The sequence below is a fragment of the Cyanistes caeruleus genome, chromosome 3 (genome assembly GCF_971803275.1).
Source record: "Cyanistes caeruleus chromosome 3, bCyaCae1.hap1.1, whole genome shotgun sequence".
NCBI classification, from domain to species: Eukaryota; Metazoa; Chordata; class Aves; order Passeriformes; family Paridae; genus Cyanistes; species Cyanistes caeruleus.
In genome coordinates this window covers 86,401,782-86,414,340 of record NC_141703.1, presented here as the reverse complement: position 1 = coordinate 86,414,340, position 12,559 = coordinate 86,401,782, and the positions used below count along the sequence as shown (strand labels likewise).

General features: G+C 45.5%; 1 protein-coding gene across 4 annotated transcripts in view; it reads left to right on the top strand.

Moving 5' to 3' along the window:
• The window catches only part of TCAF2 (TRPM8 channel associated factor 2), a 23,480-nt gene extending 10,921 nt beyond the window's left edge, over positions 1–12,559 (top strand). The window contains exons 4-10 of one of the 4 annotated variants that reach the window (XM_086882456.1): positions 1,567–2,537; positions 4,447–4,541; positions 5,549–5,762; positions 7,322–7,561; positions 9,426–9,763; positions 11,324–11,446; positions 11,681–12,559. In XM_086882456.1, the coding sequence (XP_086738582.1) occupies positions 1,567–2,537; positions 4,447–4,541; positions 5,549–5,762; positions 7,322–7,561; positions 9,426–9,763; positions 11,324–11,446; positions 11,681–11,770 (2,071 nt within the window). In that variant the 3' untranslated portion in view covers positions 11,771–12,559. Of the gene's footprint in view, positions 1–1,566; positions 2,538–4,446; positions 4,542–5,548; positions 5,763–7,321; positions 7,562–9,425; positions 9,764–10,443; positions 10,549–11,323 lie in introns of those variants that run through there. The other 3 variants (XM_086882457.1, XM_086882455.1, XM_086882458.1) reach the window with 3 other exon arrangements.

Genomic DNA, 12,559 nt, shown 5'->3' with positions numbered 1-12,559 from the left:
GTCTAATATTTTCAAACAATTAATGAATTTGATACTTTTTGTTTGTTTTCCAGTAAAGGTAGTAGAGACCTCTGCTGTTCAATTCAGTGAAATGCTTAGGGCACAGCTAACAAATCAGGTTGCCTAATTAAAATTTGATGGTTGCTTCTTGTTACTGTCTGCACTGCACAGGCATGTTCCCACTGCTCCATGCAGAGGGCATAGAAGAGGGGATGGGGTGGGGAATTCAGAAGAGAAAAATCACATCACAATTAACAAGACTTCAAATGGTAACTCAGGGTGGATTACACCTTATTTAGGTTGTTTTTCTGGAGATTTTGTTTGAATCCAGAGCCGCAAAGAAATTTAGATCTCAAATTTCTGTGTAACACAATTCTACATCTGGATCTTCCTGCCAGATTTGTGTGCAGAGAATCAGGCTCAGTCTGAGACAGTGACAGTGCCATATGCCTGGGCACATGCTCTGTGTGACAAAGGGTCTCAGTAAAGTAATAACCAAAGAAGAGCTGCAGATCTAATTCCTGTCCTACACGGGTGAAGAAGGGCAGCATCATTTTTTCTCACTGAGTTGGCAGCAATGGCCATTTAACAACAGATCCTTCACAGGTGTTGGGGGAAAACTATTTGGCAGAACGAGAGGAAAGTATACACAAAGCAAATGAGAGTAATTCAGCATGTCTTTCTCCACAGTGACATATAGGAGTTACATGAAAATAGCAGAGATAAGAGAGCCTTGCACAGCCTAATCTCTCTTTATTGTGGAGACCAACAATGTGAGGTAACGTGAGGTGTATGTGTTAAGGCTCTAATTCAACTTCCAGTCACTCACTATTTGTCTAGCCGTTTGTCTGCCTGTCCGTGTAGCCCCCTCTGTCCTAGCACTCCTTTCTTCAGTTCTCAACAGTGGCAGAGCTTAGGGAAAGGCACAGGAATGTTTTGGGCTTGCCTAGTTTGTAAAGGCTAGGGTGCAGCAAATAGAGAAAGTTTCTCTTAAAGGAGATATGCCAATTCCCACATTATGTGCAGTTTAAATCTACAGTTTAAGAAACTATGAAGGGTCTGATTTTTGAGTTTCTGCAATGTATTTAGGTTTTCAAGTCACTCTTCAAAGACAGAGGTCTAGAAGCTTCCTTTTGACCTAGGAAGCTTCCTTTTGACCATTCCATTTTCTTAATGAGGGCTGAGATTCATACAGATTTGCTTGGCTGTAAAAACTGAGGCTTTAAAAGGAGAGAAATGAGGCATTGATGGATTTTTTATTTTTTATTTTTTTAATGAGAGAACTGACAGCATGATGTCCTGGGATGAAGGAGAAAGAAGAGGCAAGGATGTCCACTGAGAATAGCTCAATTGGTTAGAACATGGTGGTGCTACTAATAGAGTCAAGGAGGTGGGTTTGATCCCTGTATGGGCCACTTGCTTAAGAGCTGGACTCAGTGATCCTTCCAGCTCAGAATATTCTGTGAAATCAAGAAAAGAACTCCTTAAGTTTCAGCTATGACACCAGTCATTTTGCACCAAGGATTCTGGGCCGGGGGCTAACCTGGACCTCTCTTGGTTCTGCAGGCACCAGGCCAACCTGAGCCTTGATGCCGAATTTCTCCTGCGCGGTGTGTCGGAGCTGGATTTGGTGACGGGGGGCATGCCCTCCACCTTGCTGGTGCACGGAGCCCTCTCCTTCCCGCTGTGCCTGGACAGCTCCCAGCGCTGCCTCTTGGCTGCCGCACGCTACGGCCGTGGCCGTGTGGTGGTGGCAACCCACGAGAGCCAACTCTTCTCCCCAAAGCTGGCCAGGTTCCTGCTCAATGCTGTCTCCTGGCTGGATGCCGGGAGGAAGGGGCTGGTGGGGGTGGATCCCAGCCTGAAGAAGCTGTGTAGCCTCCTGTCTCAGGCAGAGGTGAAGTCGCAGCTGTCACAGCTGGCAGGTGACATCAGCGTGTACTGCTGCACCTCTTATGGTGACAAAGAAGCTGAGAGAATCCACACTTTCGTTGCAGAGGGAGGCGGCCTGCTGGTGGGGGGCCAGGCCTGGTACTGGGCTTCCCAGAACTGTGGAAAAGCTGCTGTGGCAGAATATCCTGGCAACAGGATCCTGAACCGCTTTGGGCTGAGCATCCTGGGGCAGAGCGGCCAGGCAGCCAAGTACCTGCCCGTGGGGCCGGGGGAGCACTACCACTTCCGCAGGGCGCTCCTGCTCTTTAGCACGCAGCTGCAGGGGCACCAGGAGCTCACAGAGCCCCTGAAGGGCTGGCTGCACCCTCTGGCGCAGGACTGCGCTGCCTTCCTGCACATCCCGGCCCACGACTGCCCGGCATATGCCTCGCTCCACCGCATCCTGACCAAAGTGCTCAAGAGGACTGGGATCCCACAGGTCAGCAGGCACTGCCCGGTCAAGAGCAACTCCAAAGAGGCAGTGCTTCTCTGCATGGCGACCGAGCTGTCCCTCACCATGACAGACAGTGCGGCCCTCGTGCAGAAATCTGCTGCTGGGGCCTGTGGCCTCCCTGTCACTGTGGAAATCGATGGCACAAACCCAGGTGAGCGGTTATCTTGCTTCCTCTCAAGCCATCCTGTTGCTGGGATCAGTGGGGTGCCCTGCCCTCAGTGTGCCTGTGTCTGTGTGCCTGAACATGGGCGCAGATGTGCAATTTCACCATGGGCTTGAGAGGAGACTGAGCTCACTGCAGTGGCAGACAGGCTCCTTTTGTAGCCAGCCCTGACCTCAGCACCTGAAACACCCCATGGAAATCCTGCTTCCTCCCTGCTGGTGCACAGGCACTGTCAGGAGAAGAACCCCCAACTTGTGGTACCACAGGACACTTGCTTGGCACAATGGTTTACGCAAGAAAGCTTCTTTGAGAACCCCTGGGCTCTACACTGCAGGTTGCTGTTCCCGTAGTTGTTCTGATACAGCTGTCTATGGAGTCATCCTACAAAGAGGTGGGAGTTAGAAATGAAAGGTTTATTTGTTATCTAGGTAATGTCAGCCTGAGTTATAGCACAGTCCCACAGCTTGGTGTATCAGCACAATGGAGGGAAGATCTGGTTTTGAGGGTGAAAATGGGAAGCTGGAAGTACAGTGGGAACTTCTTGGGCTGACACCACCACTGAAGCCAAAGTATTGGGTAAATACACCATAAATTATTTGTCTAAGCTTAGGTCTTGTATCTGTACCAACTTGCTGAGAATCCTGCTCACAACTGATATTTTTAACTCTAAGTTAAATTCCATTAGTAACTTTTATCCCCTGGACAGTTTTTTTGGTCTTAGAATATGATTTAGAGGAGTTGTTTCCAAATTGTTCTAATGAGATAAAGGAGGCTGTTCTGGAATGACAAGGTCTGAGTGCAGTGGCTGTGCAGAGAGAAAAGTTGTAGAATTACTTCTTACTGGTTTTAGCAGTAATGAGTCAGGACAAAAGCAGAAAATACTCAGAATTTGTGTCATTTCACATAAACAAAAAAGAAAGAAGAGCTAGCAAACCCTGAGCACCATTTCAAAACTGCCTTTGGTGCAAATTCAGCAAAACTGAGATGAACTGGTAACACACTGTGATATACTCTCATTTGTGTTTTTTCCCTGGATTAGGTTTTCCTTGACAAAACTGGTTCTGCTTTCTTGGATGACAGGGAAGGTTGTAAGTTGGGTGCTTAATCACAGTTCAGCTCTTTCTAGGACTTCTGGTGTTTGGACTGAAATATGCCTAAGTAAACTTTATGTCAGAACTAGGAAGTGGAGTCTGCCTGATCAATAGAGATGGATCAGTTTTGCACTGTAAATTCTGTAAGTTGCAAGTATTTAAAGAGATTTATGCTGAGGAGACTTGCATTTCCATGGGAAGACTGTTTAGAAACATGCTGAATTGTAGTGGTATGTACCTGTCTTACAGGTACACCTAGCACAGAATGATTTCTTGAGGCTTTCTCATCATTTCAGTCAGCTAGAAATGACAACTCCTGTGGGCTCCGGTTTTTGATGGACCAGACACTCAGGAAAAATGCAATGCTGCTGTCAGTCTATTATTTGGGAAGTGTTTTATGACCATTACAGCTTCAATCGTATAATCCCACCATAGCTGGCACCTCTTAAGAGGCCTTTAGGATAAGAAGATCTGAGTGTAGGAGGTGTTGGGGGTTTTGGCTTCTTTTTTTTTTTTTTTTCCTTCTCATTTTTAGGAGATACTACTAAGCACATTTAAGCTTGGTGTTTCCAGAAGTATGAATCAGGATGGGCTTGCTTACTAACGGTGTGATGATTTTGTTCATCCCTTTGAAACTGTATTTCTGACAAGGTGGGTAAATGTGAGATGGTTCTGTGAGTGTAGAGCAGGGGAAAAGGAAAGGATGGAACATTATTCTCCTACTGCAACTTGAAATCTTCAGGACCTGTAATGGTCTGGACAAAGAAGTGCTTGACTGTTCAGGACTGTGTTCTCTTACATTTTAGGAAAGACAGCCTGGAGGAGCACAGGGCTCTACCTCCCTGAAGGGCACACAGCAGTAATAATGTGCCCTTGTCTGGTGGTCGGTGCTGGTCTGAAGGTAAACTCTCTCTGCTTGGCTTACACCGGTGTATTTGTTGGGTGAGCGCTCAAAAATAGCACAGGGAAGGGTTTTCTCTTTAATGGCTTGTTCTACCTTTCCTACTGCCCTTTCCTACTGCTGCCACCCTGTGGCACTTTAAATGCTTTGTCATCATTTCTTCACCTTGTGTCCTCACACTTTTCTTTTGCATTCCTCCCATTCTGTGTGCTGGTGGGATAATTGAGCGTGGCTGCTGCTTGAGGGCTGTTGGTTTTTGTTCTGCTGTGGTGCAAAAAAACCTGATCAAGGTGATTTTCAGGTCCAAGTACTTGGGCCCTTCTATGAACCAAACTTGATTCCATCTCTCCAGATCTCTCATAAATTCTTTTGGCAGTGCTGTCACTACTGCTCGTGTAGATGAGTCCAGATGAGAGAGGCACTGTTACTTGGGATCCTGTTCTCTGCAAAATACAACAGAAGCAAATGCTTACCTGCTTGGAGATTTTTTGCAGTGACCTCCCTGCAGCTGAAATGCAAAGTTAACCCAGGTGCTTCTGTCTGATCCTGCAGCCACGTGCTGTCTGTTTTATTATAAGAACTCTAAGGAAGAGGCACAATAAAAGAAGTCAGTCATGACCATATCTCTCCAAATCATGTTAATCATGTTATAGGAGGTGACTCTGATGCTGGGGAAGGGTGGAGGAATGATCAGTGCAAGTGCAGTGCAGTGGAAGAAGTCACTACAGTACTCTGACATGCTGGTGAAGGATGCAGTTGAGCCAGGAATACTGGGAGTAGAGCTCCCAGGGACAGCATGAACTTTTTTTTTTTTTTTTCTCCTATATTTACTGCCTCTGGTCACCACAGGCTGAAAACTGGAACTAGGCTGGAGTCAGATGGCTGCTTCTATGTACGTGCTCTGCAGGGACAGTGCTGCAGTGGAGAGCTCAGTGGGTGCTGAGGTCAGTCTGCCAGGTCACACTGGCACGCCTTTGACCAGCTGTTCCTACATTTCTGCTTGCCAGGTGCAGGTTGGGTGTCACACAGATGACCTCTCTAAAGCCAAGGAGCTGAAACGGGCACCAGTGGTAATACGCACCTGTGATGTTGCCTGCCAGAAACAATCCATTTCCTGCCTCTGGGGTGGCCTCATTTACATCATAGTACCAGCAAAGAGTGTCCTGGGGAACGTGCCCATCACGGTGGAAGGGGCAGTCAGAGCTCCTTTCTTCAAGCTTGGTAGGTTTGTTCACCTTGGTGCTTTTTGCTTGAGGGCTGCTCACAGATGTCGATGTCCCAGTGACTGAAAGGAAAGATGGTCCTGTGCTTAGGAAGGTCTTAGAAATGCTTGGATTTAGGAATACCCAGATTTATATTCCTTACTATGTTGTCTTCTGGGATTCCCATTTTTCTACTAATTTTTAAGAAGAGTGGAAGGGAGGTCCCCAGGAATCATCACCAACCTGTCAGCCTCAGCTCTTTTCCTGGAAGATCATGGAACAAACCCTCCTAGATGCTGTGCTAAAGCATGTGGAGGACAGGGAGGTGATTTGGAACAGCCAGCATAGCTTCACCAAGGGCAAGCCCAAGAAAGATGGGGACAAACCCTTTAGCAGGACCTGTTGCAGTAGGACAAGGGGCAATGGTTTTAAACTAAAAGATGATTGATTCAGACTATGTATAAGGAAGAAGTTTTTTACAATGAAGATGGTGGAACACTGAAACAAGAGGTGATGGATGCTTCATTCCTGGAAACATTCAAGGTCAAATTGGGCAAGGCTCTGAGCAATCTGATCTAGTTGAAGATGTCCCCTCTGCTCATAGCAAGAGGGTTGAAACAGATGACCTTTAAGATCCCTTCCATCCAAACTATTGTACAATTCTGTTACTCTCTGCTTCTGGGTAAGTCACTTAGGCACTATGAGCCTGCTATGTGGCTGGGAGTAGGTGAAAGAGCTTTCACAAAATGGGCAGGGTTTGTTCACACCAACATTTCTTGGAGGCTGGAGTTGTTATTTCTGATGGAAACCGTTATGCTGAGGAGAGGGAGACTGATCTCTGCCACGGAAAAACATGCTTTGTGCTCTGCCTGCTTTACTGTGCCCTCATATGGCCATCTCTAGATCCTACAAGACATCTCTGGTGAATTTCCTGTGTTTCCAGCAGTCTCCTCTCCTCTCCTCCTCTCCTCCTCCCTCTCCTCCTCTCCTCCTTTCTCTCCTCCTCTCCTCTTCTCTTCTCTCTTCTCTTCTCTTCTCTTCTCTTCTCTTCTCTTCTCTTCTCTTCTCTTCTCTTCTCTTCTCTTCTCTTCTCTTCTCTTCTCTTCTCTTCTCTTCTCTTCTCTTCTCTTCTCTTCTCTTCTCTTCTCTTCTCTTCTCTTCTCTTCTCTTCTCTTCTCTTCTCTTCTCTTCTCTTCTCTTCTCTTCTCTTCTCTTCTCTTCTTTCTCTTCTCTCGCTCCAATTTCTTCTTGCTGTCTCTCAAACTGAACAGAACCAGCATTGTTATGTGAAACAACAACTCTGCTGGACAAAAATAAATGAGACACAAGAGAAACTTGATGCTTCCCTGTTATATGCCAGTCCTTTTCTGTTTCCTACCTATAAATGAGCCTGAAGAAGCTTCCCAAGAACAGATTGAGGACCGGCTATGTAACAGCCACCACCTACAGTCATACAACTACCACATACTGTTTTCCAAGAAATTTTCATGACCTGGTCACTTTGTCTGAGCTTCATCTCTATGAGCATGCTCAGAAGTCAGAATTGCCTTTATCTGATTTTCTGTGTTGTTGCTGTAGGGGAGACCTGTGAAAGGCAGTGGGAGGCCTGTATCCGGCACTACCCTGCTCCCTGGGCAGAGCTTGCTGTTGAGAATCTCATCCTGACGGTGCCTTCTGACAGCATCCGCCACATGGAGAACCCACGGCCGCTGCTGACCCTGTGGAACGAGATCATGGTGGCGATAAGCAAGTTGGCAGCCGTACCAGCAAAATTCCCAAGGCCAGAGAGGATTGTAACAGATGTCCAGATCTCATGTGGTAGGTACATTGCCATATGGCCTTCTCCAGGGCTAACAGGCAAGTGGTCTCTAGCAGCAGTATCTGTTCCTTCAAGGTTATTTTGCTGAAACCAGACTGGGAACATATGTGAGGTGTTAAATAACTGTGACCCTTGCATAATTGTGAGCTACTCCGACGGGGTGGAAATGTGGTAAAGCAGGGTTTGAAAAACATGTGGATCTTTCCAGATGCCTACCTGCTCTCAGAACTGGTGTTGTCTCCTTAGCTGTTCTCCTGTTGGGGTGTGTTAAGATGCAGAGTTGCTGACTGCAGTAGCTTTAGCTCACATGTAGTTATTCATTCCCCCTCCTGAATGCACTGTAGAGTCAGTGCAGCTGGGAAGCAGTGACCTGATTTCTATTTTTTCTCTGGCTCAGCCACGGGACTGTTCTCATGTGTTCAGTGACAACTTTTAAACCTCTGTTTTAAACCAGCCTATTTGCTGGAGGTGGGCTCCACAAAGGTTATTGTGGGCAAAGGTTAGCCAGAAAAGATGTGTGCCTGGGATGATGACTGTGGAAGCAGATCCAGTATTTCTGTCAAAGCCCAGGAGTGTGTATTTTTGCAGCTGATGCTCCCCCACTCCAGTTTTTCCAGTTACAAACTGAGTGCCTTCAGTCAAGAATCAAATTATATAGTAAACATGGAACTTTGCAATAAAAATTTTGCCCAGTTGTTTTTCAAAATAAACTGGTTAAATTCATCATCCCACAATGAGGCAAGGGCTTGGCCTGAAACATCATGCCCTAAACTTCTGCTAAGCTACAATGGAAAGAATTTGTGGCACATCTTGGGAGTGTTAGGTTCTGCTGTGGTGAGCAAATGCCAGTTAAAAATATCATAGCTTACAGACATAATATTTCTTTTGTCTTGGATGGACTAAATGGTTTCGCTCCTATTTCTGGATCTGAACTTTTTGGGTGCTAGTGGTTGCTAATTGCATATATCCCTCTTACTAAAAAAGAAGCAGCTTAAAATCTTCACTAGTTCTGCAGAAACTAGTTCCAGGCCATTCACATTGATGTTGACTAGCTCCTGCAGGAAGGGGATTGCCATTCCTGTTCATTCACCAGGCTCCCTCTGTGCAAAGGGCTGCTTATCCTCTGCTACAACAGGTGTTTGAATTTGGGGGCATTGCTCTTGCATGAAGTTTTGGGAATCTTCAGGGAGGACCAGTTAGGGAAGAAGACATGAAGGAGGCATACATAAAATCCCTTGCAGTGCATGTTTCTTTCCTAGCAGCCTGCTGGGAAGTTGTTTATGGAATAGCCATCCTGCAAGGTTAAGAACAGGCTTAAGTATGATAGGCTTTGTAGCCCTTAAGCATGACAAACTGTGTTTTCCATGTGTTTCATCCACACCAGTGACCACTGGAGTGCAGGCCTGCAGTATCCACACTCTACACAGGAGCACTCAAGGAGTGCCATGGTGCTGAATCACATTATTGCACAGTTGGTGCATGTGCTCAGCCTGTGGGAGTTCAGGTGTGTTCTGGGCAATGGTCAGGCTTTTCTCCTCATCCTAACGCCTCAGCCTCAGTCCAGCCATGAGTGTACATTTATATATAAAAAGGGAAAGCAGGCAGAACTGCACTTAACTGATGGTTCAGTCCTACATTTACTTGTTTGACTATTGTTAGGGTGACTATCTGTTGCCATGAAACTTGATGTATTTCCTTACGTCACACTGGGAAAATCTGGTCATTCATGGTAATTTAAAAAGTGTTATTTATGAGATGGAGGAAAGGCACTAGAGAAATGAAAAAAATACCATAATCATTTATGTCTAAGAAGCCCTGAGGTGAGCACTTAATGTCATGTGTTGTTACCTGTTTCTCCTGCAGGCTGGATGCATGCTGGCTACCCCATCATGGGCCACCTGGATTCAGTGAAGGAGATGTTAGATGTAAAGCACATACAAACTGCTGGTCTTTGGGGTCCTATCCATGAGCTGGGACACAATCAACAGCAGCAGGCATGGGAGTTTCCTCCTCACACCACAGAGGCCACATGCAACCTCTGGTCTGTCTATGTTCATGAGGAGGTGCTGGGCATTCCCAGGCATCAGGCCCATCAGGCACTCAGGCCACAGTGCCGGAAGGAAAGGATAAAAGAGTATCTGAAGAAAGGTGCTCAGCTAAAGGACTGGAACGTGTGGACTGCTCTGGAGACATACCTGCAGGTAACAGGGAAAAGTGTGAGTGTGTTCTTAGTGCAGTCACTAAAGCCTGTGTCAGAGGGATGTCTGCAGCCTGGTGACTGTAGCTGTGTAACCTTGTGTTTGATTACTGTCAGGGTTTATCTTGGGCCCAGAAAGCACCTGAGAGGTAAACAGGCAGAGTGCCTAAAGTTGATGGCTCCTGAAAACCTTCCTTTGCCAGATTTGGGCTTAGCCACTCAGGGAGGTAGCTCAGTGCAACATACTAATCTTTCCCCCTGGAAGAGAAACAGGAACTGCTGCTTGTTATACAACGTGGGAAAAGGAGGATCAAACTTGGGCACAGCTCTTTAATCCACAGCAGATTTCCTGTGGGACAGTGGCTTGTTGTCAAAAAGCTTTGGTACTGTAAAAGTGCCAAAAAGTTCACTGTCTAGAAGAGCCGGGCTTTGAAAAGTCTCCTGGTGAGTTACATGGCCTTGTAAAAAACTGACAGAGAGGAGGGTGTTCATATCCAATGCACTGAGTGGAGCCAGTGTAGTACATCAAGTGGCTAGAGCATGGGCTCAGCCTATCCTCCGGCACACAGAACTGGATCTCTCACTGTGGTTGAGGCTCTAAAATATGAGCCCTGTCCTAGATTAAAGTGCATTCTCTCGGGAAGCATGCAAGAGAGATTTCCTCCTTTCTCTTAATCCTCCTAGAAACTATTAGCCTAATGGAAAAGCACTCAACCTGATTTTAACTGGGGACTGCAAAGCAGATGTCCATTATGATGGCTTAAGGTACTGACTGTTGTGAGGTGAGTATCTCTCAGCTTCCTTGTCTGAGAGCTCTCACATTTTATATGAGGAAAGGAATATTTACTGGAGTATTGATCCTGACTTTTCCACATCCCAGAGAAGCATTTGAATTGTCAAGCTGAAGAGTCATCCTCTGGGGTTTTTTGGTGCAACGAATAATAAAATATTTACACAGAGTGGAACAGTTTTAGGAGGAGATACTTTCCCACAGTACCTTACCGGTTTGGCCACTGCCTCACTGCCTCACCCACACTTGTAGGCTGGGATGTCTCATCTCCTGTTTGGTTACTAACAGGACTGCTGGAATAAATGTGGCATGGAAGAACAGTTCTAATTCTGCAGCAGCAGTTTTTCTGTTTGAACTCCTTTTGTTCTTATTCTTAGGCCAAGCATGTCCTGTTCATAATTTCTCCTCATTTTCTCAACACTCCTTGAGCTCCTGTACTCCTTTCTGGCTATCCTGTCAGTGTCCCTCCCCTCTGATACTGTTTTCACTGTCTTCAAAGCAGCAGCTTATATAATAGGTTGCTGACACTTCTGCCTACTCCCAATGTATCTTTGATCTCTGTTTGTTTTGGGAGATCAGTATAATGGAGGTATTTTTCTGTATTTTAGTGCTGTTAGTTATGCTCTGAAGCCTGAAAGTTGGGTGCTTTCATCTAAATTTACATTCATTCTATAAGACACTGCAGAGACCTGTGGAATTTTCTATTGTGTGTACAGGAATAATGCCAGTGAAATGATAGCTTAATTGTTTGTACACTGAATTATTTTTCATCAGTTGCAGGAAGGGTTTGGTTGGGACCCCTTCACCCAGCTCTTCTCTGACTACCAGAAAATATCCAAAATCCCAAAAGACAACACTTCTAAGATGAACCTGTGGGCACAGAAGTTTTCTCAGCAGGTGAATAAGAATTTGGCTCCATTCTTTACAGCCTGGGGATGGCCTATCAAGAAAGAACTGTCTATGGAACTGTCCTCTCTACCCAGCTGGGAACAGGATCCAATGAGATCCTATAGTCCGTAAAGGAAAACTACGTAAATCTTTGTTCTCATACTAGCTATGAGAGCTATCTTTTTCTCTTTATGTGCTACATGATAGCTCACAATGTGCTTGGATTTATGCTGGATTTTTCAGCTTCTTGATGCCAGTGGAGGCCAATGCCAACAGAAATTCAACAGGGATCAGCAGATCAGCAACCACCTAAGCTATCTTCTGAAGGGTTAAATAATCAATGAGCTTTGTTCTGGGTTCTTCACCTCAGGAAGAATGCAATTCTCCATTGATTTACTTCCTACAGAACTTTTCTCTGATGAAATGGAAATTTTCTGGGTGGAGCATTCCCTCAACCAGTTTCAAGGACTTTACCATGGGAATAGAGATCTTTGAAGCAAATAGTAGCCTCCACAATGTTGTATTCTTAAGTTATAATCTCAGTAACATGGGATTTTCACAATTACTTTTGTTACCCTAAAATCCCTAATTGTTAATTCCTCTAATTATGCAGAACTTCCACACTTCTTGTGAAAGTGGCCTTATAATGCTTATAAACAGACTATATAATGCATAGTTGATACTGAAATACTGTAGATTTCTTCCTACATTCTATAACTGTGTGATCCAATGCCCATCTTTATGTGAGCAAGTCAATTACAAGTTGGAGCTGTCCTTCAACCAGAGCCTGACAGCAAGATACTTGCCAATGAAGATGAGAGAGTGGAAACAGGGAGGTGATTTGACAGTAGTCAGTAATGGTTTAATGTGTGGACACATCAAAGGTTAAAGACAGGCACTGACCTGACAGCCTGAGGGAGCAGCGAGAAAGAAGACAACAGTTCATCAAGACAGCGGACCAGCCTTTCCAAGGTGCAACAAAAGTTCATGTTACTCCCAGCTCTTTCATAATTGCTCAGCTATTATGGGTTCTGGCAAGCATGTAATGCTTAGCCTCAGATCTCACTAGTCCCAGCCTATTCCTTATGTATCAGTAATAAATAAAATCACTGTAGACTTGCA